This window comes from Kogia breviceps, chromosome 15, assembly GCF_026419965.1.
Source record: "Kogia breviceps isolate mKogBre1 chromosome 15, mKogBre1 haplotype 1, whole genome shotgun sequence".
Lineage (NCBI taxonomy): Eukaryota > Metazoa > Chordata > Mammalia > Artiodactyla > Physeteridae > Kogia > Kogia breviceps.
Genome location: NC_081324.1, coordinates 43,975,429 through 44,000,984, shown reverse-complemented (window position 1 = coordinate 44,000,984; position 25,556 = coordinate 43,975,429). Strand labels below are relative to the sequence as shown.

Here is a 25,556-nt window from a genome sequence, read left to right as displayed (position 1 = left end):
AGGAAACATCAGATAAGCCTAAAGTGAGGGACATTCTACAAAATAATTGGCCTATAATCGTCAAAAGTGTCAATATCATAAAAGTCAAAGTATCCTTCTGAACAGGATCCTTCATTACAACGGACATTTAGGGGACAACTATCAAAACCTGAATGGCATCTAAGGATTAGATAGTAGTACTGTATTAGTACTAAGTTCTTGATTTTCATTGTTGTTTTATGGTAATACAGGAGAAAAAATTTTGTTTCTAAGAAACAGGAAATATGTCCTAAAGTACTGGAGGGTACTGGGGCACCAGGTACACAACTCTCAAATGGCTCAGGTAAACAAAAGCTTCTGAACTGTGCTTGTAACTTTTTTATAAGTTTGAGATTATTTCAAAATAATTTTTAAGTGATGTTTCTTTAAAAAACAAAAAACCCAATCTCTGTACTGCATTTAGTAAAGGAACACAGCTACTGAATCTTAAAAACTGAGAGATACAGAGAAACAAATGTGTCTAAAAGTGTCACTTTCAAGTGCATTTTTCAGGATCTCTTGAAAAAGTATCTAAAGAGATTTAAGAGGTAATAAGGATTTAAAGTCTGCCTTTTGAAGTAAAAAATAGAAAGACTGTCCAAGGTATTCTGGGCACAAACACCTTCTCCGGCACTTTCTTAATTTTTTTTTTAACTGTAAAAGTCTCTTATAATGTCAGTTCTCTAACTTTAAATACCTTATACATGTTCATATTCTTAATGAAAAAACTGAATTATAAAAAATCTCTGGGGACAAGTAATTCAACATGAACTCACAATCAGAGAGGACTGAGAAATGACATTACTATATATAATCTCTTCTATGCTCCTCACTCATCCCTCCCAATACACACATCTGTTTTTAATGGAAATGTTATAAAAAGTTGGTGCTTCTCAAAAACAACCTGGCCTCAGTCAGAATTACATGCCCTATGCGTGCCCTATCTTCCAAGGAAGATACTGTTCTTGACAAACTTCAATGGGACATGTATTTGCTTTTCCAATAGGTCCTCATTACCAGTTATATTTTCAAGTTTCTACTACTTGAGAAAGCGATTCCCTGGGTTCAAGGTATACAGAGAGCGGTCACAAAATAGCAACCTACCTTGGAATCATTAACTCCATGAGATAACTGCAGTTAAAGATGATTATTAGGCCAGATAGCAAATGTATGCCAACCTACCACAATGTAGCCATTTTTAACTTGCTATGCATTTCCTAGAAGCAATATGCCCTGTACTTTTAGAAAGTAAATATAAGATCCAATGACATCATAACCACAAATGAAACCATTCACAAAAGTGGACAAAGAAGTGGAAAAAGGATAACTTATTTTTAACAAGAGACATAATCATTCCTAATGGAGCACATAATTATTCTTCTAAGGAAAGAAAACCACATGCTTAACACATTTTGTAGATTTTTTTTCTTTTCTTTTCTTTTTTTTTTTTTTTTTTTTTGCGGTACACGGGCCTCTCACTGCTGTGGCCTCTCCCGTTGCGGAGCACTGGCTCAGCGGTCATGGCTCACGGGCCCGGCCACTCCACAGCATGTGGGATCTTCCCGGACCGGGGCACGAACCCGTGTCCCTTGCATCGGCAGGAGGACTCTCAACCACTGCGCCACCAGGGAAGCCCCATTTTGCAGATTTTTTAATAAACACTTTTAAGCAAAGATAAACAATGAAATAGTATGTTTCAGATGCATTTTATACTTACTATGGAAAAAGAGCTGTGAAAAATCAGAGCTTTTTTATTTTTTTTCCCCACTTCAGAGCCTGAGAAACTCTAATACATAAAGTACATCAAGTTATTATAAAGACTTTTCATTTTATAAATATTTTTACAGTTTTGTATTTAATATAAAGCAAGGTCATGTATTTTCTAACTTGCCAGTTTCCAAAAATAGAGGTAAGAACCCAAATCTTGAAAAGTTGGTTTTTAAAAATCATGGCATTCTTACATGAAATTGAGAATAATTTTAGAACACCTTTCTTTCTTTGTATCTTTGAAATAACATATAATTTACAACACTGGCATGTTCTGGTTATCACAGACTTTGAAAAATGTATGTTCATAAAAATTCTTATTAAGTAAATTCAAAAAATTCCTCACACTCCCTGACTAGATTAAAAAATTCCTTAAGAGACAAGACATGTTAGTTTAACAGGTGTAGGCTCAGCTCCTAGCAGTCCCTGGAATATAGAGATGATTACTCAACCGACACTTCTATCTATATTTACAATAAACCACCATATCTCAACTGCTGTTACCACTCTAGAAAGTGGTAACTGCCTAGAAAGGTCCCTCCAGCTAACGCTTAAAGGACAACTGGGGCCAGATAATCTCTCTAATAAAGATCTTTTCCAACCCAACTGCTCCCAGGGACAAGAGATAGAAGATATCTACCCATTAAATATTTAGTAAATACCATTAAGAGACATTCCGAGAGAAAACAGAAGACCAGAGTTGAAGGAGGGAGGGTTTAATCGCCTTTAAGAAGAATTAAAATTACTTAAGTGCAGTATATCTGGCCTTCACATATATAATTTAGTTTAACCTCACAAAAATTGGGGCAAAATCCCAAATTTTATAAACTAAAAAAAAAAAAAAAAGGAGGCTCAAAGACATAACTTTAAAAAGTCAAGTTGTGGGCTTCCCTGGTGGCGCAGTGGTTGAGAATCCGCCTGCCGATGCAGGGGTCACAGGTTAGTGCCCTGGTCCGGGGAGATCCCACATGCCGTGGAGCGGCAGGGCCCGTGAGCCATGGCCGCTGAGGCTGCACGTCTGGAGCCTGTGCTCCGCAACGGGAGAGGCCACAACAGTGAGAGGCCCGCGTACCACAAAAAAAAAAAAAAAAAAAAGTCAAGTTGTGAGCAGATCAAGATTTAAACTCAGATTTGTCTAAACCATGTCCTTACCAATATAACACATTACCTCAGAACAAAATTTAATTCCATCTTTAGAACTTTAAATCAAAAAATTGACAAATAACATACATCTATAAACTAAACAAATTATAAAAAATTAAAATAAATAAATAATTTTATTTTTAAAGCAAATGCACTAACCTGCCCTGCTTTACTAAACCGGTGGCCTGCCAGTATCATATGAAACGCGTATTTTCTAACCATGGGACTCTTCATGTTTATAAAGCAATGTGCCGCCTGTTCCAAAAGAAGTGCACTTCGAAGATCAGAATCCTATTGAATGTTAAAGAAAAAGAAGGTTAACTTCACAAAATTAAAAGTAAAGAGATAATTAGTGAAAAAACATTTACTTTCTTAAAATAATATATAGCATATGCAATATTTAACTTAGGAGTATCTGAGGGCAGAGATCAAGAAACAATCCAGTCTTGATGATTCTTTCTTCCAATAAGCCAAATTATAAAAAAGTTCAAAAAAGTCTCTATCATGAAATATTTTCTTTTGCTTTTCATAGAGCCAAATGTCTGGTTATGATATGCCCCATGTAAGAAATCTGTGAAGAAATGCAATCCCTTTTCAAATGGCAAAAAAGAATATAAACTGGGAATTTAATACAGGTATACTGATTTAAAGATAAACCAGAAAATGGAGTAGAGAAAAACATAGATTCACACCAATCTAATTTCTTCTGGAAACTGATCTGTGACATACAATAGCATACTTCCATCCATCCAAGAAAAAAGGAAAGATAGAATGTGTGTAGATCATGATATAATCTACTACTCTGTCCTCTATCAAGTTTTACTGTACTTAAAAGGAATTCTCAGTTTTTGCTCTAGTTCAAGAGGGTCAAAATGACTGATTTGCATTAAAAAGTCCAGAAGGCTTCCCCTTCAAAGATTATCACCTACTGTTAGCATATTAGTTAGTAAATGGTACAACTCAAATTAGTTTCCACTTCAACTGACTTACAACAGAGTCTACAAAAACCACATACTACATTTATAGCCTCATCCGTAAGGACAACCTTTCAAATGACAGAGCCATCATCACTTTACAAATAACTGAGAAAGTACTGAAGGTTGCTGATCAAGCATCAACAACATTTTCAACAAACTTTCTCTAGTTTTTCAGCTATTCTCAAGCTGAACTTACCATGCCCTTCCATGTGTTCTGCTGCCATTATTTTCCCCAGGGAAAGTTGAAAACAGAAAACATTGACTTTAAATGCAATAATTTCAACAAATTATAGTTACATCAAAAAGTGTTCATAGACCATTGATTACTGTAACTAACTCTGTAGCAATCATAAAATTATATTAGAGCAGCAAAAGATCTGAGGAGACACTCCAGAAAGCATTCAGTAAATGGTTGATAATTATTAATCTATTTCAACCCCCTCATAACAAAAATTAAATGATCAGATGATTTTCTTAGTTAACTAAATCCAAAAGCTAGTGAGTGGGAAAATTAGGAATATACAATTAACAAGCAGTTCTTAACCAAGGGTTTGCATCGGAATTACCTGGGGAAGCTACGGAGCTTACTTCTTTATTATTTTAGGAAAATGTTTTCTTCTTAAAAAATTATTAAATACAGTCTCTTTTTTTCCTTAAAGAATAAATGTTTGAAGAAAAAAACTGAGTATCTTTCTTTCCCACCTCATTCCTCATCCAATTTGCCAGAGGTAACTACCATTACCAACATGGTGCTGGTTTGTGTCATTTCACTCTCTCCCTCCCTGTACTTATATGTTAAATACAACAGTTCTTTTAATACTCATACTTCCTTATATATAAATGGTATTATACAGAGTATTATCTTGCGTTTTAACTTAATATCATGGACTTCTTTCCAAAACATCTACATCTCTCATTTCTTTTAAAGCCACATTGTATTCCATTACATAAATGTACCATAATTTATTAATACAGTCTCCAATTGATTAATTTAATACGGCCACATACTTTAACTACTACAAAAAATGCTTCAATAAACATCTTTACAAAAAGATTTTTGAGTAACTATACAAATATTTTTATTAGACAAGTTTTTGGATGTAGAAGTGCTGAGTTAATGAAAGCTATGCATATACTTCAAATTTCAATTAATATAGCCAAACTGGTACAAAAAAAGTTATACCAGTAAAAATTCCCGTAAGAGAATAAGGTCATTTTCCACTCAGTCAAAAATCATTTTTTAAAATTTCATCACTTTCATAAAAGAAAAATAACACTTTGTTCTTCAACATACATTTTTTTAATAGTAAGGCTGTTCATCTTCCATATGTTTAAGTGTCTTTGTACTTTTTCCTGCTAATTGCCTATTTATGCCCATTTGTGAATGGGTTTTTGTGATTATCTGGTTTGTAAGAGCCCTTTGTACACTTAATTAGTATTAGGCCTCTGTCATACACTTGCAAATAGTATTTCCCAGTTTTGACATGAAAGAGTCTATTCTTTAATAGTCAAACATACTATATATTTGCTTCTATGGCTTCAAAATACAGTATCAAACTAAGAAAGAATGTTATCATTCCTAGATTTAAAAAAATGTTCTCCCATATATTCTTCCAGGTTGTTCATTTTTTCATATTATAATTTAATCAAGCTATAATTATATTATCATGTAATGAATAAGATAGGAGTCAGCTAGTTAGCTAGTTAGATGTCACAATACCATTCAGTGAATAACCTAACATTTCCCACTAATATGACAAAATGACAGCTAATTATATGTAGTATTTAAATTCTCATTCTATTCTATTACTCTGTCTATTCTTATCATTGTAAACAGTTTTAATTTCTAAAGCCTTATAATACATTTTAATATCTAGAACAGGTAGATTCCCTCTAATTATTTCTTCTATTTTGGAATTTTATTTAGGTTTCTCAATAGAGTCAGTTTAAGTCCAATAAATTTAAGTTTATTCTTAGCATGCACATGCACCCACGCACACACACATACATGCACACACACAGCATAAAAACATTTTTTAAATTGCCTATAAAGCTTCATTAACCTGCAAAACCCAGATGGGCTGCAATCCTGGACATTCTGAATAAAATAAGGAATATACCCTAGATATCTTTGATGGTGTGTAAATGATTCTAATGTACAATTCAATTGAAAACCAGCACAGTAAACCCTCAGCATTCTGAACTTTAATTTGACTGACCAATTCAAGAGAGACCCGGAAGTCCACAGCATATATTAATTTAGCTGAAGCAAAATTTGCCTCCTGCATCCAGTAAAACTGTTTGCTGAGAAAGAATCGATTTGCAGAGCTAAACACCCTGCACTCATATCTCACTGCAGCCTTTGTTCTTCGTTTAGGTCCTGTCTTACAGTGACACCTAAAGTAGAAAAAAAACACTGCTTTGAAACCAAAAACTGGCCCTGAAAAGAATTGCAACTGCCATCTTTGTTGATCGAAGAAAAATGGAAGAATTTCACAAAGCGATAGTTTTATCCAGAAAGCAGAGGCTTTCTTTGAATGAGCTGAAGAATAAAATTTTATTTTAGTGTTAGCTCACATCCACACTATGACAAGTCTATTATATATGCTCTATAAGGAACTAAGGAAAAAACCCCATGATACCACTTCAACAAGAACTCCAGCCTGTGAACTTTGCCCACAGCCAAGATATAATTTTAACATAAGCTGAAAAGGCAACACTAACTTAAAATATGAAGATAAATATAAGGGAAAAAAATCATTTGAGGCAGAGGTTTCCATAAACACTTCCATAAAAAAAAGGCACCCGCTGCACAAACTTAACTGAATCAAATCTCAAGAATGGCATGGCACTAAGATTTTTTTTCTTTGCATAATTGTGAAATTAATAGGAAAGGTGCTAGCAGCTGAACAACTTACCAGAGGAACAGTTTGTCCCAAGCTGGAGAAACTTATAAAAAACTGGTGCTATTACTATATCCTTGATAAGCTGTTTATTGTATTTAAATGGAGTAACAGACAAAAAGAGTTATATGACCAGAATAAATGTTCAACACAGAAACACAGACACAAGGAGGGGGAAAGCACCAGGTTTTAAGCACCAAATTTAGACATACTACCTATGTGCTACTAAATGTGACATGTTTCATCATTAAACTGGGTTTGCTCTGCCATGCTGAAAATCCTGGGGCATAACATAAGAATAAGACCCACTTGCCCATAAACTTACAGTGCAAAAAGTAAAGTCAAAGCACAACTCTTTTCCTCACAGCTATCTTTTGCTATAATGGTATTAACAAAAATCTAGGAAAAACAATTCATGAATGTCAAGACTGTAACTCAGTTCCCTACCCTCAGGATGAGTACATTTTTCATTTTATACAGCCTTTCTAGTTAACAAAATTACAATAAATACAAATTATTAGTTAAAATTTAATAATCTTAGACATATTATGCCTAGCAGTCTTTACTTTCAAGTTATCTCAAAGAAACATCTGACAGGTATAGTAGAAAAGGCCATTGAAAATCACAGTTTCTGGGGAAATATATCACATTCACCCCCATCTGTCACCCCAAAGCAGTAAATGACAATGATAAATTTCCTAGAATTTCATGACAAAATAAATCATCCAGGTTTGAAAAAGAAAGGTAAAAACAAAGAGTTGGAAAGAAAAAGAATACTGAAAGAAAATAATAACATTACAATGCAGACGGAAGAATTTGCTCTAAAGAAATTTTACTCCAAGCTCCTAAACCATAAATTCCTTTTACATTCACTGATAACCCCTAGGTTGAAAAACTCAGCAACATATTCAAACCCAAGTTAAGATTATTTACTATAATACAGAACATCAACACACTCAAGAACCGATATTCAGCTCTAGCAAATAGTTTCTGTCTGACAACTGTTCATACAGGTCAGTGTCCATGCAGTATCAATTATTAAATATTTTAAAAATCATCCCTTAGCCTACTTAGTTATAACTGACAGAAACCTTTTTAGAATAATTAATGGTTCAGTTCAACAAACATCTGTAAATCATATACCATGTGTCAAGCCCACTGTTAGGCACTAGGGATAAAAATGTAGAAAGAAACCCAGTTCCCTATCCTCAAGAAGTTAACAGCTTAAATATAATTTCCAATATAATATGACAAGTCAGGTCTCACAGCATATATGAGAGGACAGGACAGAGACACTTAAAACAACCTGGGTATTACATACAAATATCTGAAGGATATGACTGATATCAGGACTACTAAATTAAGGTGAAGAAAGAGAAAAAGGGGGGCTTCCCGGTGGCGCAGTGGTTGAGAGTCCGCCTGCCAATGCAGGGGACACGGATTCGGATTCGTGCCCCGGTCCGAGAGGATCCCACATGCCGCGGAGCGGCTGGGCCTGTGAGCCATGGCCGCTGAGCCTGCGCATCCAGAGCCTGTGCTCAGCAACGGGAGAGGCCACAGCGAGAGGCCCGCATACCACAAAAAAAAAAAAAAAGAGGAAAAGGGCCAAAGTCCAAGAGAAGGACATTAAGGACATGAACCAGGACAGTAATAGGAGGGATTTTAAAAAGAGAAAGAGAGATAAGTAAAATATGTGAAGATATAAAAACATGTTTAAGAAGTTTAAAAAAAAAAAAAATCCCCTGGGACTTCCCTGGTGGTCCAGTGGTTAAGAATCCACCTTCCAATGCAGGGGACATGGATTCGATCCCTGGTCAGGGAACTAAGATCTCACATGCCGTGGGGCAACTAAGCCCACGTGCCACAACTACCAAGCCTGCGCACTCTAGAGCCCGTAAACAACTAGAGAGAAGCTTGCGCACCACAACAAAAGATCCACCTGCCACAACGAAGGTCCTGCATGCCACAACTAAGACCTGATGCAGCCTAATTAATTAACTGATTGATTAAAAATCCCCTAATTGTGTCACTGACAGTATAGAAGAATATAGGAACATCTCAAGTAGTTTCTGCCTTGAGCAAATAAGGAGCTGGCTGGTTATAATTTAAGATCAAGATCTGTAAGGTAAGAAAGTAGAAGTTTAGTTATTGCTATGTCGACTCAAAGGTGTATTGGGAACATTCAAGTAGGTTAAGTCGAAAAGGCAGTTAGTTGGACATTCAAATCTAAAGCTCAAGGAGCCGTCAGGGTTAGAGACAGATTTGAGAGTGAAAATCATTAACTGTAAACAGATTACCTAAAACATGTATGAAGTAAAAAAGTACAACCGTCCAAGGATTAAAACCCTAGGGAACATTAATATAAACACAAAGGTGTTTGATTTTGTTTTTTCTGTTCTTGAGCATTCATCTAAAAAACATGTCTTTAACCATACTTACAAAAAAAATAATTACTGCCATTCTTTACAAGCCTATAGTCAGTGCAACTTAGTGTCTGTTGGAAACCTTCAACAGCAACTATTTAAGTGAATTTCTTTTTCTCCCTTTTGAAATACTCATAATATAGATTTAAAAAATGCATAAGATGATTTTTTAGCAAGTTCATATGAATGAAAACAAAATTAAAAATTCCTGAGTAATTACTTTTTAAAGTATCAATTTTATATTAGGAATGATGTATATGCATGTTGCCTTAAATATTGTTATCCATAAGTCAAAACCTAATTCATAGAAGACATACAGTGCATGTTTGTGGTTAATAATCATGCAGGCTTAAAATCTGTAAATAAAATAAATTCAGTTTACAAAATACTGCATTTAAAATTAGTTCAACAAATTACTAAAGTAGCCAGGTTATAAATGCCCAAAGAGAGATACCCCTCTAATTTTGTTTTGCATACCCTCTCAAGAAAAAAGAAACACTTTAAAAAAATATGAAACAATACTAATTAGAACAAATACTACACAGTTTTAGTACCTCACTGGTCAACCGTATTAGGAGAGCTGCCGCCTCTGAATATTTGCTTTGGCTTTTTAAGATTTCAGCACTAAGCAATACACATCTTTCAGCCAATACCATATTCCTAGAGAAAAAAAGGCAAGAAAAATATAATTAGCTCTACAATAATATTTTAGTACATCACAGTAACCATGTGTTCAACAAAAGTTTCCAATTCTAGTTTTTAAGTAAAAAGAAGTCCATGTCCTTGTTCTCTACTTACCAAAAAGGTTAAAAAATAAAAACTTCAAAGAATTCTCATAACTCATCAAAACTTTTTAGCATTGTATAATTTTGTAGTAAGACTACGATACAAAGTCACATTTCCTGTATGAAAAAAGCAAGAACCCAACTCATATCTCTGAATCAGCAGTTAGTTAACAAAACTTGCTTTCAGACATAAAGGAATATAAACATTTCACCCAGATTTCTTTTTCCTTCCTTACTGCAAACTCTGGTTATGTGTGTTTCATTTTACTGACTACTTTTAGGAATAATTAGGTATTTTCTCTATGGTTAGTATTATTGAGATGTTTCACTTGGAGATAGCATGGAGCCAGTGTTGCCTGACTGTTACTAAACAAAATCTTCTTTGTAAAAACACAAAATCAGTTGATTTTTCTTGTGGACAACTACCATCAAAAATCTAGAGTTGGATTATTTATTCTTGAAAATAATAAAACTGAAAATATTTTTTACTGTGAAATTACAAGATGGAATCCTTTTGTTGAGAAATACAGCTGACCACTGAACAGTGCAGTCAAAAATATGCAGTTGGCCCTAAGTATCCACAGTTCCACATCCATGGATTCAACCAACCTTGGATTGTGTAGTACTGTAGTATATATTTCTTGAAAAAAATTCATGTATAAGTGGACCTGCGGGACTTCCCTGGTGGTCCAGTGGTTATGACTCCACGTTTCCACTGCAGGGGGAACAGGTTCAATCCCCGGTTGGGGAACTAAAATCCCGCATGCCACACATCATGGCCAAAAAAAAAAAAAAAAATGGATCCACACAGTTCAAACCTATGCTGTTCAAGGGTCAACTGTAGCAGCAAAGTTCTTCTCATTTTATTTTCTAATTCTTATACAAAAATATACCACTTGGGCTTCCCTGGTGGCACAGTGGTTGAGAGTCCGCCTGCCAATGCAGGGGACACGGGTTCATGCCCCAGTCCAGGAAGATCCCACATGCCGTGGAGCAGCTGGGCCATGCGCGTCCGGAGCCTGTGCTCCACAACGGGAGAGGCCCACGTACCACAAAAAAAAAAAAAAACAAAAAAAAACCCACCACTTGACCTTAAAATTACAACCAACGATTACTAACTTGAAGGTCATTCTGAACAGTGATATTTTAAAAATACAATTCACTACTTTCAAAATTACCGTAGTGATCTGCCAAAAACTTTCTACAAATCATGATTTTTTTTTAGAGGGTTGATATTTGTGAATATCTGAGAATGTTTTAATGAACACAAAAGACTAACTCCTCCTTGCCAGTACCTACTCACATACTACAATATGCTCAAATATGATCAGTTCTTAAATCTTAAGTAAACTTTATAAATCTTAACACAATTGTTTTATTTTTATCCTCAGCTATTTCCCCTTGTGATCAGCTATGAAGTCACAAGGCTACCAAGTTCAGAACTTTATATTAATTTGTTTATTAAAGCAAGATTTTAAAAAGTCATTTGTGTCAGGCAGTGGAATTACTAAAGATTCAAGTGTTTCTATGACACAATCCCTATCTAAAAGCAGAAACTGACATAAAACAGATAATGATAAAAAGATAAAAATCATTGATTTTTATTATGATTTGGGGAGATAAAGGAGGGAAGGGAAAGCTTCAAAAAATAAATGTATAAAGATAAACAGGATTGCATCAGTTAAAAAGTGGAGCCTGGCATTATAAGGGCACTCCAAAAGTAATATTGTATTTCCGGTACTTAAGAAAATTTATTTACATTTTAATATTTCTGAGACCAGGGAGCTTCTTAAAATTGATATGTATAACTAATGTAGTATTTTCTAATTTTCCCAAAATACCTACTAAACTGTTGATAAACCTTACCAATTATGGTAACTTAGAAAAAAGATAAGGTAAACGCATGTCAGTTAAGTATGTATTTAGAAAAAGCATATAGTCTGCTATGAACAGGAGGACAAAACTGGATTGCCACGGCTTATTTGGCTATCTGGGTCAACTGGTATTTTCACTTTTCTTTTGTACCACTCCATGTGCATCTCCCCAAAAGCTCTGTGCTTCATGAAGACAAGGAAAATCTTTCCAGAGAAAGGACTTTACTGCTCTGGCTTCCTTAATGCCTCATTCTCATAGTTCTACCTTTTGAATCTCTCTTTTTCGGAATCCTTCAAAGGTTCCTCTTTCACAGAAGGCTGTTTCTCCTGCCAGAAACTCCAAATATATTCTCAAACAGATTATACAAAGTATTCTATACAAAGGGCAGGATTTGATACTGGCTCCACCATTTACTAACTGCATACCCTTGGGCAAGTTAAACTCTTTAAGTTTCAATCTCCTTGTCTATCAAATGGAATAATAATAGTATCCACCATTTCATAGGCTTGTTGTAAAGATTAAATGAGCATGTAAATTACCTTGGCACAGTGGTAAATGCTGAGCACTAAATAAAATGTTAATCATTATTACTAGCGTTGTGTTGTAAACACATTGCTATGACTACTACTTCTACTTCAACATTATAGGACACAAAATTGTCTTTGTGTCTCTGACTCTAAGCCATCCAATTCTACATAGAAAAATCACATTAATCTTTCTGAAAAATAACTTTTATTATGTCAAGGTTCTACTCAAATATTCAGTAACTACCCCATTTACTACTACATAAATCTTAACTACAGCTTAAAAATAATAATAAATGAGAGTTAATGCTCCCCCACGCTGATTTCTCTCAAAACACCTTTCCATATATACAAACCCTCTAACCTAGCCAGAGCTCTATTCCTTTTCAGCAGTAACGCTGTACCCAAAACATTGTTCCTGCCAATCACAATTACTGAAATGTCTTTATGGCTATCAACTCCCAACCAACCTTTCTTTCAAGGTATATTCCTCAAACATACCATGACACCTTCTCTGGACCAGTTCATAGTCTCTTTACAGGTGGTGAGTTCTAACTCCCATAGAGTTTCAAGAGAACTCACTATGTGTACTAAACATTTCTTTCTCATTTTCTTCCCTGGACCATTATTTAACTCTCTGTGTTTGCCTATTTAACAAGGAAAGTTCAAACTAGCTAACTCCTGGCTTAACAGTAGCTAAAGTTAGAGATGTCCCCAAAATATAAATCACCCTCAATAGAACAAATAACCTCAACATTACATATAACAAATTCCTAACCACATACCTAAACAAAATTGGAAAGGAAAGTAAAATGTAGTAAAACCCTAGTTTTAAAAGATCACCTCATCTTATCTATGACTATATTAACTCGATTTGGGAGCTTATTTAAGTTTAAAGCATAAAAAACAAAGAACCATTTATATCTAATAACCATATAAATGTCAAATTTACCTCTAAATGGATAGAACATAAATATTCTAGTCACCTACTTGCAGATATCCCTGTATGTCTGGATTGCTGTATCCATATAATGTGCAGGGTATGGCCTGGGTGCTCCTGGCTGAAGGAATGCTGACACTGCTGCCATTTCCTAGAGGGAAAGATATTATTTATAGTATTTCAAAAGGTGAATATTCTTGTAGTTTAGCATTCAGGAAGTTTAAAAATTGGAATGAAGTTTGCTGAGTTTTTTTATGTATCCACATATATAAATATGATAGCCTAACGCAGACCTGGAAAATATATTTACATGCTTTTAGTTTCAAAATTCTCTAGTCAAATTCCAAAGTCTGTCATTCAGTATTTAAATGAGTTTTTTCAAGAAGACCTAGTAAACAATTTCAGTCATGGTATATATATATATATATATATATATATATATATATATATATATATATATATATAAAACTACACTTTCAGTCATGGTACATACAACTACCATGTGAGCCCAGCTTAAGATTTCTGCTACCACCTCCTCCTCGTTATTCCCTATTCCTTAATGGCTAAAGAACAGACCAATGACAGAACCATATAGACAGAAACAAAATAAAGTGCATCTCTTTTCAATGTACTGGCTTCAAAATTTGAAAACAGAGCTCACAAAAGCTTGCACTATGTATCTTTTCAGCTACTTACACACTCTATAGTTTATATCCTATATCATACAGAAGGCACAGACACCATTTCTGAGACCTATACTACTGTTAATTTTCTAGGACTTATTTCATTTAAAAAACCCATTCCATTGTTAATAATTCAAATAATATACAATAGTGCTAAAGAATTTTGAAATGAAGATGAGAATGAAGGTTTTGGCTTCTTAGTAAAATACTCTATTATGTCCATACTTGTGGTCTCATATAGAGCAAGTTTTAATAAAAATTTAATTAGAAATAAATGAAACTTTCATACACTGGGGAAAAAGTTGTTAATGCCAATCCACTTTTAAGATGAATAAACGTTTTTCTGCAACAGTTTTTAAAATAGAAAATAAAATACAGAAATAATTTAATTATCTTAAAAAAAAAGTTAATTATCTAAAATCTGAGATATGATTAAAGCCTTTATTTAACCTGACAGACTATATAAGTTCCATGACATATGAACCATATCTGTTTCAGAATACTACCTCTGTATCCTCACCACCCAGCAGTGTCTGCTCAAAAGTTTTTTGACGAAGCTGAATGAAAATATGTGATTTTCACATGAAAAAATTTTCTACAGCTCTGAAACGTCATGTTTTCTTAACTAGTTTATATTTTAACTAATATACATAATGATATACATAGGGGTCTATATTATACAAAAAAATCTAATATATATTACATATGGTATAATATTATATAAAAATACATATTTACTACATATGAATTATATATACTGCATATATATACATCAATAAAAGTGTACTAAGAAAAAAATCCTGTAAGAAAAATAGGCCCCAATTCTAAGTTATTTTCTAATTTCATTCTACAAGAAATTACAAATCAACATACACACAAACTGACAATTTCTAAGGATACAGTGAAAACATTCAGAATGATCACCCCAAGTTACTGCACAATCTTCAGTAATCAACCATTAAATCATTTCTTAACAGTCTACAATAATGGATTAATACATTTCACAAAGACTTTCATCAATAACTGGAGTGATCTACTTAACCTTCAGCTAGTTATGACAAATTTAACTACAGAAAAACCATATTTCTCCAAGAATTCCTATTATTGGTTTCACCGTGATATATCTTTTAACTTTATAGTTAAAATAACTAAGTATCTTCTTAATTACCATCCAAAAAGCCAGGCAATATAGTCTGTTATCAATTAGCTACTATGTGACTGGTAAAGAGGAAAGAGATATCAGTTCAAATGAAATTTTTATTCATTCAAAAATAGTTTTTCTTAGGCAACGGGATCAAATATAGCAAATATAGAATTATAACCTTTAGCAGGAAAGGAAAACGCTCTGAGCTTAGCTGTTGCTCAAGCAGGAGCTTTTTTAATCTGTATTTTAAGAAAATACAAAATGAATGCCTACACTTCATATCTGTGTTGTTGGGGGGCTGGAGGGGGCCTCTCTAGAGACACATGCTCCCAGCCTTGCACAGTTCTTGGGTCAAGGCAGGCTGCGCCTCCTTCCATGCTCACCTTCATAGCAATTACACTGGTTACAAGTTCCTCCTCCCCATCCCAGGGTTCACATATTGTTTTTGTGTACTTTTTTTATTCCTTGAGATAACCTCCTGCCATGCTAACCTGCCTCACACAAACATTTTATGCTCTGGTTACAAACATACATAGGTTTTACGAGACTCTCCCAGCCCTATTTTTCTCTAAGGCCTATTATTTTTAGGGCAGCTATTCTAGACTACAAAGATTTTTAGGCATGCATATATTATGATACAGCAGCTATGCCTTTATTTTCCAGTGTTAAACTACCTTCTCTCATATAGCTGCTGCTAATATGCCTCCATCTAAATGATTTAAATGCAGTATTTATCAGACTGCAGATAGAAATTAAAAAGCTTAAGTACCATAAAATCATAGAAAGTTTCTGTCATACTTTTCTAAGATTTTACCAAACTTTCAATTTGCAGATGCATTGTGTACAATTTTGAAATTATAAACTTATAAATGATGAAATAACATTTAAGTGCTTGTGATTTTATATTAGCTCATATTAGATGACTATAAGACCAGAGACTGTCTAGCCAAGGACAAGTCACATAATTTTTCAAACACTCTTACTCATAAAGGTAACATATTTTCAGTTCCTGAAGGTTTTTTAAGTTAGCTGACTTTTTAAAATTAAAAATACTAAGAAATAAAAAAGAATAGTAATGTAATTTTGCTATTTTAGTTTTACATTTTAAAATCACCTACTTTATTTTTATAGACATAGTATTAAAATAAATGCAAGAGATGGCAGTTATTAAACAAGTATCTACACAATAATTATCAATGAAGTAGAGTTCTTATGTATTTTTATTCTTTCCACTTTTGTTTATAGCTTGCGTGTTTTTAAAAAGATTATGTAGGCACGCAGGGTGTGGGGGAGGGAGCTCACGAGGGGCACAGGCCCTCTCCCTCCTCCAGGGCTGCCGCTCCTCCTTCTGCGCTGCTTGTGTGCCCATACAGGGCAGACCTGGTTTGTGAAAAGGCAGCTGAGGAGACTCCAGTGCTTGCCATGGCCAACAAAAGCAGAAGGAAGGAGTCAAGACTAAGAACAACGATCATATAAATTTGAGGGTGGTGGGGCAGGATGGTTCTAAGGTGCAGTTTAAGAGGCATACACCACTAAGTAAACTAATGAAAGCCTATTATGTGTAATTGTTTGTTTGTTTGTTTTTTGCGGTATGCGGCCTCTCACTGCTGTGGCCTCTCCCGTTGCGGAGCACAGGCTCCGGACGCGCAGGCCTAGCGGCCGTGGCTCACGGGCTTAGTTGCTCCGCGGCATGTGGGATCTTCCCGGACCAGGGCACGAACCCGTGTCTCCTGCATCGGCAGGCGGATTCTCAACCACTGCGCCACCAGGGAAGCCCTGAAAGCCTATTATGAACAACAGGGTTGTCAATGAGGCAGATCAGATTCTGATTTGATGGGTAGCCAATCAGTGAAACAGACACACCTGCACAGTTGGAAATGGAGGCTGAAGATACCATTGATGTGTTTCAGCATCAGACAGGACGTATCTACTAAAAAGGGAACCTGCTACTTTACTTCAGAATTCTGTTCCTCCAGACCACGAAGACTTTCTCAACTAGAAAACTGCAACTTGGTTCCACCACATCCTGACTACTACAATATAGTTTCTCTACTCTTTCATTTTCCCCCTCCCCATTCCTTTACTGTACATAAAGTAACTGGTGTATGTGCATAAGCATATTACATTTTTTTAACTAAATGGCCAATGGTATGTTTTGATCAACATCAAATGGAGATGGGATAGTATACTCAGCAAGTTATTTTGCTCTCACTGTTTAACAAAAAAAACCAACAACATAAAAATCCTTGCATATCTTGTTGCAAGGAGAATCGGAGAATTTTAATGTTTTTCATTTATCATTGTAAAATCAAGGACAATTTTATACCTTTTTTGTACATAGCTATTATATGTAGGGCAATGTCTTTAAATAGGGATATACTACTCTAAAAGAAATGAATCCTATAGTTTTTCCTTCAACTTAAGCGTCATTTAAATAAACTTCTTGTTTAAATAAATAGACTATGTAGAAAGTAACAGTGCTAGTTTACTCCTTTCTAAGCACAGAAAGCAGATTATATATTTATGACAACTTTTCAATTACATTAAAAGGTTATAAGGCAACAAACATAGAAAATTCTTTCTGAAACACCTAGGTTTTATACTGATTACAAAAACTAACATAGCCAATGCTTACTGACAGCTTATTATATATATAAGATGGTGTGCTAGGCACTTTACAAACCTTATACCTTATCTAACCCTATGCCATTAGGATTCCCATTTTACAGATGAGAAAACTAAGGCTTAGAGCTGTTCAATAACTTGCCTAAGATGAATTTCATTTGTACTGATATCTCTTTCCTCTTTACCAGTCACATAGTAGCTAACTGATAACAGACTATATTGCCTGGCTTTTTGGATGGTAATTAAGAAGATACTTAGTTATTTTAACTATAAAGTTAAAAGATATATCACGGTGAAACCAATAATAGGAATTCTTGGAGAAATATGGTTTTTCTGTAGTTAAATTTGTCATAACTAGCTGAAGGTTAAGTAGATCACTCCAGTTATTGATGAAAGTCTTTGTGAAATGTATTAATCCATTATTGTAGACTGTTAAGAAATGATTTAATGGTTGATTACTGAAGATTGTGCAGTAACTTGGGGTGATCATTCTGAATGTTCTCACTGTATCCTTAGAAATTGTCAGTTTGTGTGTATGTTGATTTGTAATTTCTTGTAGAATGAAATTAGAAAACAACTTAGAATTGGGGCCTATTTTTCTTACAGGATTTTTTTCTTAGTACACTTTTATTGATGTATATATATGCAGTATATTGGGCTTCCCTGGTGGCGCAGTGGTTGAGAGCCCGCCTGCCGATGCAGGGGACACGGGTTCGTGCCCCGGGCCGGGAAGATCCCACATGCCGCGGAGCGGCTGGGCCCGTGAGCCAGGGCCTCTGAGCCTGCGCTCCGCAACGGGAGAGACCACAACAGTGAGAAGCCCACGTAACACAATAAAATAAAATAAAATAAAAATTTAAAAAAATATATATGCAGTATAAATAGTTCATATGTAGTAAATATGATGTATTTTTATATATTATACCATATATATTATTAGATTTTTTTGTATAATATAGACCCCTATGTATATCATTATGTATATTAGTTAAAATATAAACTAGTTAAGAAAACATGACGTTACAGAGCTGTAGAAAATTTTTTCACATGAAAATCACATATTTTCATTCAGCTTCGTCAATAAACTTTTGAGCAGACACTGCTGGGTGGTGAGGATACAGAGGTAGTATTCTGAAACAGATATGGTTCATATGTCATGGAACTTATATAGTCTGTCAGGTTAAATAAAGGCTTTAATCATATCTCAGTTTTTAGATAATTAACTTTTTTTTTTTAGATAATTAAATTATTTCTGTATTTTATTTTCTATTTTAAAAACTGTTGCAGAAAAATGTTTATTCGTCCTAAAAGTGGATTTAACAAGTTTTTCCCCAATGTATGAAAGTCTGTCTCACACCAAAGTACATATTCTTAACCAATATATAGTCTTAGATCAGAAAAAAACATTTCAAACAATTTTAAATCATTTTAAGAGATCAAAAAGCATCTTCTAAAAGAAATGTTTTTATACGGTGAATACAGTGGAAACTGTAATTCAAATTAAATAGAAAGTACTAATCAAATCTAAGAAACCCTCACATATGACCATGTTTGAATGTACTAGTTTAAGAAAAATTCATCAAGTTATCATAAATGAATTCAAAACCTATAAAGCATTGTCTGCTATTTGAGTACAACTTATCCCTAGGTATTTTGCTTGCCGTTTCATAAATAAAAATTCCTAAGTCATTTATGGTAGCAGAAGGAAGAAATTACAATACTACAGAATACCAACCAAGGCACCAGCTGCATAAAGCATTGCTTGATCATTAAGAAAATCTTTCTTTGCAGTATGATAGCAACTGTAAGCCAAATCATAATGCTGCACCAAAAAACATAAGTCAGCCATTTTCCTGATTTGAAGCTCTGGAGCTTCTGGTGGATACCTGTAAATACAAATTAAGTTAAGAAAGGAATTTACAATTTATGACCTTTAAACCATTAAATATTATAAAATGTGTAAAAAGATGCCCAACTGTCTAAAACATGAGAAAAACTGATCCTGTTTGATAAGAATTCTACCTCCAAGGAGAGTGTCATTTCTCAAAGATATTCGGAAACAGATAGTTACATCCATATTTATATAATTTATATCCCTATACTGAGAACTTCTCAACAGGGGGCAAGCATTTTCTCTATTGTCAAATTATGAAGTAAATAAATGATCAATTCCATGTGACTCACCTTTATGTACAGCAGAAAAAAAAAAAAAAAAGAAAATCTAAAATGGATTTTATTTTCCCCTAAAACAGGATTTTATATTAAACTTAATTTCTAAATATATGCCATGTCTTAGAATTATTAGACCTCAATACTTTAATATAGTTATTAATGAATACTTAATCTAACTCCTTTTTACAAATAGGAAAACAGACCTAAAATAAAGTGACCCTCCTTATTATCTTGTTTATTTTTAGATATCCAATTACTTATAGTTTTTTAATTTAATATAATTTACTTATGGTCACTATTCTTACCTACCCCAGGCTTTGACCAATATGAAACTAAGAAACTAAAGAGACAGTCATTTTTTGCACAATATCATACAAACACTAATCAGAGTTAAATACATGAAAACTAAAAACTATATTTTACTCACAGCAATCCAGATGTATTTTTTAGCTCATTAATGCTCTTTTCTGGAACTTTACTGCCACTAAACCATTTTTTAGTTGCAGAAAATAGAGATCGACTCAAACCTTTTCTTGATATTAGCTAAGAAAAAAGATTAAACATATTGACAAATATAAGAATTTAATATTTTTCTTTTACATACAAAAGAAAAAATTCTAAATAACTAAAAAGTTTTAAGAGTGAGCAAATGTGCATTTTAACAACATTGATTTAAAGAAAACTGTCCAAAATGCTGATGAAATCCCTAGTGAAAATAAATAAGCCTCTCCTAGGATTTAACAGAATTTCATCACTGATAGTAATGTTAATAAACCCTAATATTGGTCTATTTTTAAAAGAAAAACTTAAATTCTTTAAATACCTTATATTACTATATTCTCAAGTTTACTATTTACTCAAATTTTTAAAAATACTAGTGCAAATAATTTAATCTTACCTGATCATTTAACTGCCGAATTGTTTTCTCTATATGTGGCAAGAGGCCCCGAAATGTGAACTCTTGTATAAACTGTCGAATTCTATCATGATCAGTAAGGGTTAAACATGCACCATGAATAATTCCAGCATTTGCTTTCTTTGTTTCATGTAATGATGAAGCAGATTTTACATGATCTGGGCCATCAATGCTGTTAGAAGAGTCACCAGATGGGTCCAATTGAAGCGGGTGAGTTCTAAAGTTGTTTGGTAAGCCATCTACTGAAAAACAGATCTTTCTTTTACTCTCAGAAAACAACAGAAAATTGTGATATTACTAAAGAAAAGACAGAATGTTGGAACCGTTTATCTTTCTGTATGTCTTAAGAAATCTAAAACAATAACATTAAAGATTTCCCCCTAAAATTTTAGGACTTGGGTTAATACCTGTTACATGTAATAGAAATTTTTTAATTCATGTAAAGAAATGAAGAAAAATGTTAAAATATAAAGAATTATTTTTAAATACAACTAACCAATAAGAAAAATTGTAACAAAAATTTTTTAAAGCTATCACTATCTAAACTGTAATTTAAAATACAAAAATAAAGCTCTCAAAATCATGTGAATTGGGGGAATAATTAATGCTACACATAATATCTTCCCTTGTTTTCTACCAAAAAAAATTTTTATGAAGCCTGATATATTACTCTTAAAAAACAAATTTTTAAATGTCAAAAAACATCAAACTCAAATAACTCAATAAAATCTTCAGAGGAAAAGCTAACCTGTCCATTATCTTTTTTCATCATGAAAATTCCCCCATCTTTTATGTATAAAGATTTAACAACAGTGCATATTTTCAATCAAAAGAGAAACTTAGAGAAAGTATATCAAGACCTTTGACTTCGTTATCTAATCCATCCAATGAAAGCAAGTTACTATCAGAATTCTTATTTGAAGTTATAGTACAAGGGCCATCTTCATATGATTCCTATCAAAATAAAATTTAAACAGCATTAATGGTTATATTTAATCATGTTTAAGATACCATCAAATTCATCAACAACTATGGTAAATCTCATTTTTTTTTTACTACAGCAACTCTTTTCTTCCAATCCTCCAAATTCTTAACTTCTTCCATGTATCATATTCTATCACTTCAATCCACACCTACTATATTCTTAAATTCTGTCTCACATGCAACCTACTATCCTAATTCTTCTGAATTCAAGTTACTTCTATCTCAGTTTTTCTGTTTATATGTGACATGCACATGCTTATATGAATACCTGTTTATGTATCTATGTAAGGAATAATGGCAAGACAGATGGACTACTAGAGTCAAGCAGGGGTAAAAAAAAAAGAAGGATGGTATGGAATCTCCTGGATCACAGATGCAGCGTTAATAGGTTGGAGTGCATTCTGAATACACAGAAGTGTTTTGGAAAAATATCCAATGCAACGTTTACTTGTAAAAAGGGCACTGATTTCAGCCAACAAAAAAAACTTTAAAAATACTCAGGCTACTCCATGAGACCATTAATACTATGAGGTATTATTCTGAGTGCCAGACTTTGAGAAAAATATATAAACTAGAACTTAATAAGAGGAACGTAATCAGGACAAGAAACAGTCTAAAAACAACATTTAAGAAAGAGTTGAAAAAACAGTATATTTAGCCTAGAAAAATATTTTAAAAGACATGGAAAACTGATATGGTCCCTAAAGGATTGAGTACAAGCAAAGGGAGAAAAATTCTGGTTGATCCTCAAGCTGCTCAGACTTGGAACAGGTCACCTGAGAAGACAATGAGTACTTTTACTAGATGAGGTCATTTATAGGTTTAAAGGAAATTAAAGCATTAGAACAGGGGTTGGATTTGACAACCTTTAAACTATCCTTCAATCCTGGGCTTCTAGGATTCTAAGCTGTAGAATTTCTATAGCTCTGTCTTCTATTAAAAGTTCTCCAACTGGACAACCTGACTTATTATGTTCCCTTTCCCAACCTGAGATGGCTGGATTCTAAATTGAATATTTCAATACTATTCCTATTCTGAGTGTGGCCCTGAAACACCATTTAAAGTCCCTTCACATCCAACTGGTTCTTTCTCTCAGACAGCTTTCCCCAGCATTATCTTAAAGAAGGTCAACAATCATCTCAATATTAAAGTGAGTAAAACTGGATTAAAAATTCCATATATAAGATTAAAAATTCCATATATAATTCCAAAAACAGATTATTAAACAATATTTATATTAGAACATCAAAAACTACATGAACTTTCTAATTCATATTTCTTAAAATAATATCACATCAAGTACATAATGCAGTTTAACTGTACAAAATATATTTTCCATTTACTTAAGAAATCCTCTTTCTAAACAAAAACAGTCAACTCTTGATTATCTGAACTAAGCATAGGAACTTGGCATTTGACCACTACCAAGTGGCATAAAATTCTACTTTAAAAGTTGGACAGAATGTGAAACCTTACTCCCACACACATTAGCCAACAGACAACAATTAACGTTAGTCTAGAACTCTATATTAGAGGAGTTGATTAGGAAGAAACAAAACTTCCTGGAAATTCAAAAGAGAAGAAAATCAGAGGAAAGTTAGGGAAAAAAAGCCCACCCACCTAAAAAGTATGAGCTCCAAAATGTGGCCATAAGAACAGCATGTTGAAAATGAAGGAAGGCAACCCCAGAGCATGTGGATAATAAAGAATTGACTGTAAGCATTCATAATGAATTAAATGTACAAGCCAAAAATTCTATTCTCTACATGTTTAGTCAATCTAATTCAATTCTTAATGTATAATTCACTTTTCATCGTTTTTCTCTCTCTTTTTTTTATTTTGGCTGCTCCGCGCGTCATGCAGGATGGGATCTTAGTTACCGGAGCAGGGATCAAAACCCACGCCCCCTGCAGTGGAAGCGTGGAGTTTTAACCACTGGACTGCCAGAGAAGTCCCCACTTTTCATCTTTTAAGAAAACAATCAATTAACACTGATATTATATACCTGAAAGGTATACACATAAGGGGTTACTGCAGTTAGTTAAAAACAGCTTCTGAACTGACTTAAGAGCTCACATACTGATGGATCAAAACTAGCCAGCTGCCACAAAATAACTATTAGTAATTCTACAAATTCTACAGTGATACCATTAGCCATAAAACTGAAATACAGCTTTTGTGGTTTGCTTCATTGTTGTTTTTTACATATACCTGGTTTTGAATACTATTTTTCTGGAGATACTGACTCCAAGGATCTGGTATCTGTTCATCTGATGCTCGATTAGGTGTTCGAGAATTAATTTTAAGTAAATAGCAACCCTGAGTTCCATATTTCTGTTTCATTTCTTCATAAATTGATTCAGCTCTAAAATAAAAAATGGAAAAGTTTGTAGCCAATGGGGAGCAGACCTTAGGCAATAATATATATTAAAATAATATAAAAACCATGAAAAAATAGTCCCCATAAAAGACAGAACAAAAAGTTAGAGGTAGAGTAATTTAAAAAACTAAAAGTTCATGATCCTAACTGAAATTTAGCTAGCTTGGTTATCACCTTAAAGCACAGTTACCAAAGCATGCATCATGGAATAAAATTTTGCAAGATACTCTTATGTTAGTCAAACAGAAAGTTTTGGTGGTCAAACTAGTTTGGGGAACTACACTAAGCAAGCCAACCAGTTTCTTTTGCAGCAGACCACCTCAGAGCCTTCCATTTGCTAGTATGTACTGTGAATTTCCAAAGAGTGGCTTCAAACTTATAGATCAGAAACTCTTTCAACTATGTGAACTAGTCTTCAGGAAATACAACTTTGCAAAATTCTTAGAGAACAGACATTTATCAAAAAATGTAAGTGCTAACATAAAAATGTATACACCCCCCAAAAAAATCATCTTTCACTGACTGCTACAGTTTACCCTTCCCTTAGCTGTCTCCAAAGGGACACAGTTCAGAGGAAGAAAAAAGAGAATAACGCAAGAAAAGCAGCTAAAATATTTATTATATAAAAATCCACCCTTTTTCTTGCAAAATTTATAACAGCTGGATCCATGAGCTAATCTCAGATACAACAAAAAGCATTTGATTTCCTTACTTTCATTTGATTTCCTTACTTTTAGTTAACTAGACTTGCTAGTTAGTGGGAGACAAGATAATTTAAATGATAAGTCAGCCTAAGAATCAAACAGTACATTCTGATGGAAAATGAAATTTTGGTACATAGAGCTAACCTAATTTAAATAGCTTTGTTTTTTTAACCTATCAGCCATCTGGTGCCAAAAAGCACATGGATAATCCTATATCACATTCAAATGCAGAAGCTAATACTATACAAATAACAAGCCTAACAAATAATTAAATCATATTACACACTATAAAATTAAGGCTGGATAAATAAAATAGTTATAAATTTGTATAAACACAGACGTAAGTATATGTGTATGTATATACACTCAAGTACAATAAAATAAACATCTACTTGCTTTACCAATGACACTGCTAAGCATAAGAACCACTGATCTAATACTGCAATTATCACTTAAATATCCTAGCTATAACCATCCAATATGGAAGATATATACCATATTCAAATGATAGAAACTAATTTTAATAGCCAGTTCAAATTATTTCTATTTATATAATACACTTTATCCAATAGGCTACAGATTGTTTATGATGT

General features: G+C 33.6%; 1 protein-coding gene and 1 pseudogene across 12 annotated transcripts in view; one reads left to right on the top strand and one right to left on the bottom strand.

Annotated features, from left to right (window-relative positions):
• The window catches only part of TRAPPC8 (trafficking protein particle complex subunit 8), a 91,618-nt gene that overhangs the window by 47,053 nt on the left and 19,009 nt on the right, over positions 1–25,556 (bottom strand). For 3 of the 12 annotated variants that reach the window (XM_067014274.1, XM_067014275.1, XM_067014281.1), the window contains 9 exons: positions 24,091–24,244; positions 21,756–21,849; positions 20,878–21,134; positions 20,407–20,522; positions 19,543–19,693; positions 13,406–13,506; positions 9,786–9,891; positions 4,102–4,122; positions 3,088–3,219 (listed from right to left, as the gene is read on the bottom strand). In XM_067014274.1, coding sequence (XP_066870375.1) covers positions 3,088–3,219; positions 4,102–4,122; positions 9,786–9,891; positions 13,406–13,506; positions 19,543–19,693; positions 20,407–20,522; positions 20,878–21,134; positions 21,756–21,849; positions 24,091–24,244 — 1,132 coding nt within the window. Of the gene's footprint in view, positions 1–3,087; positions 3,220–4,101; positions 4,123–9,785; positions 9,892–13,405; positions 13,507–19,542; positions 19,694–20,406; positions 20,523–20,877; positions 21,138–21,755; positions 21,850–24,090; positions 24,245–25,556 lie in introns of all 12 variants that reach the window. The other 9 variants (XM_067014273.1, XM_067014280.1, XM_059040260.2 and 6 more) reach the window with 7 other exon arrangements.
• LOC131742758 (small ubiquitin-related modifier 2 pseudogene) lies at positions 16,340–17,116 on the top strand (annotated as a pseudogene).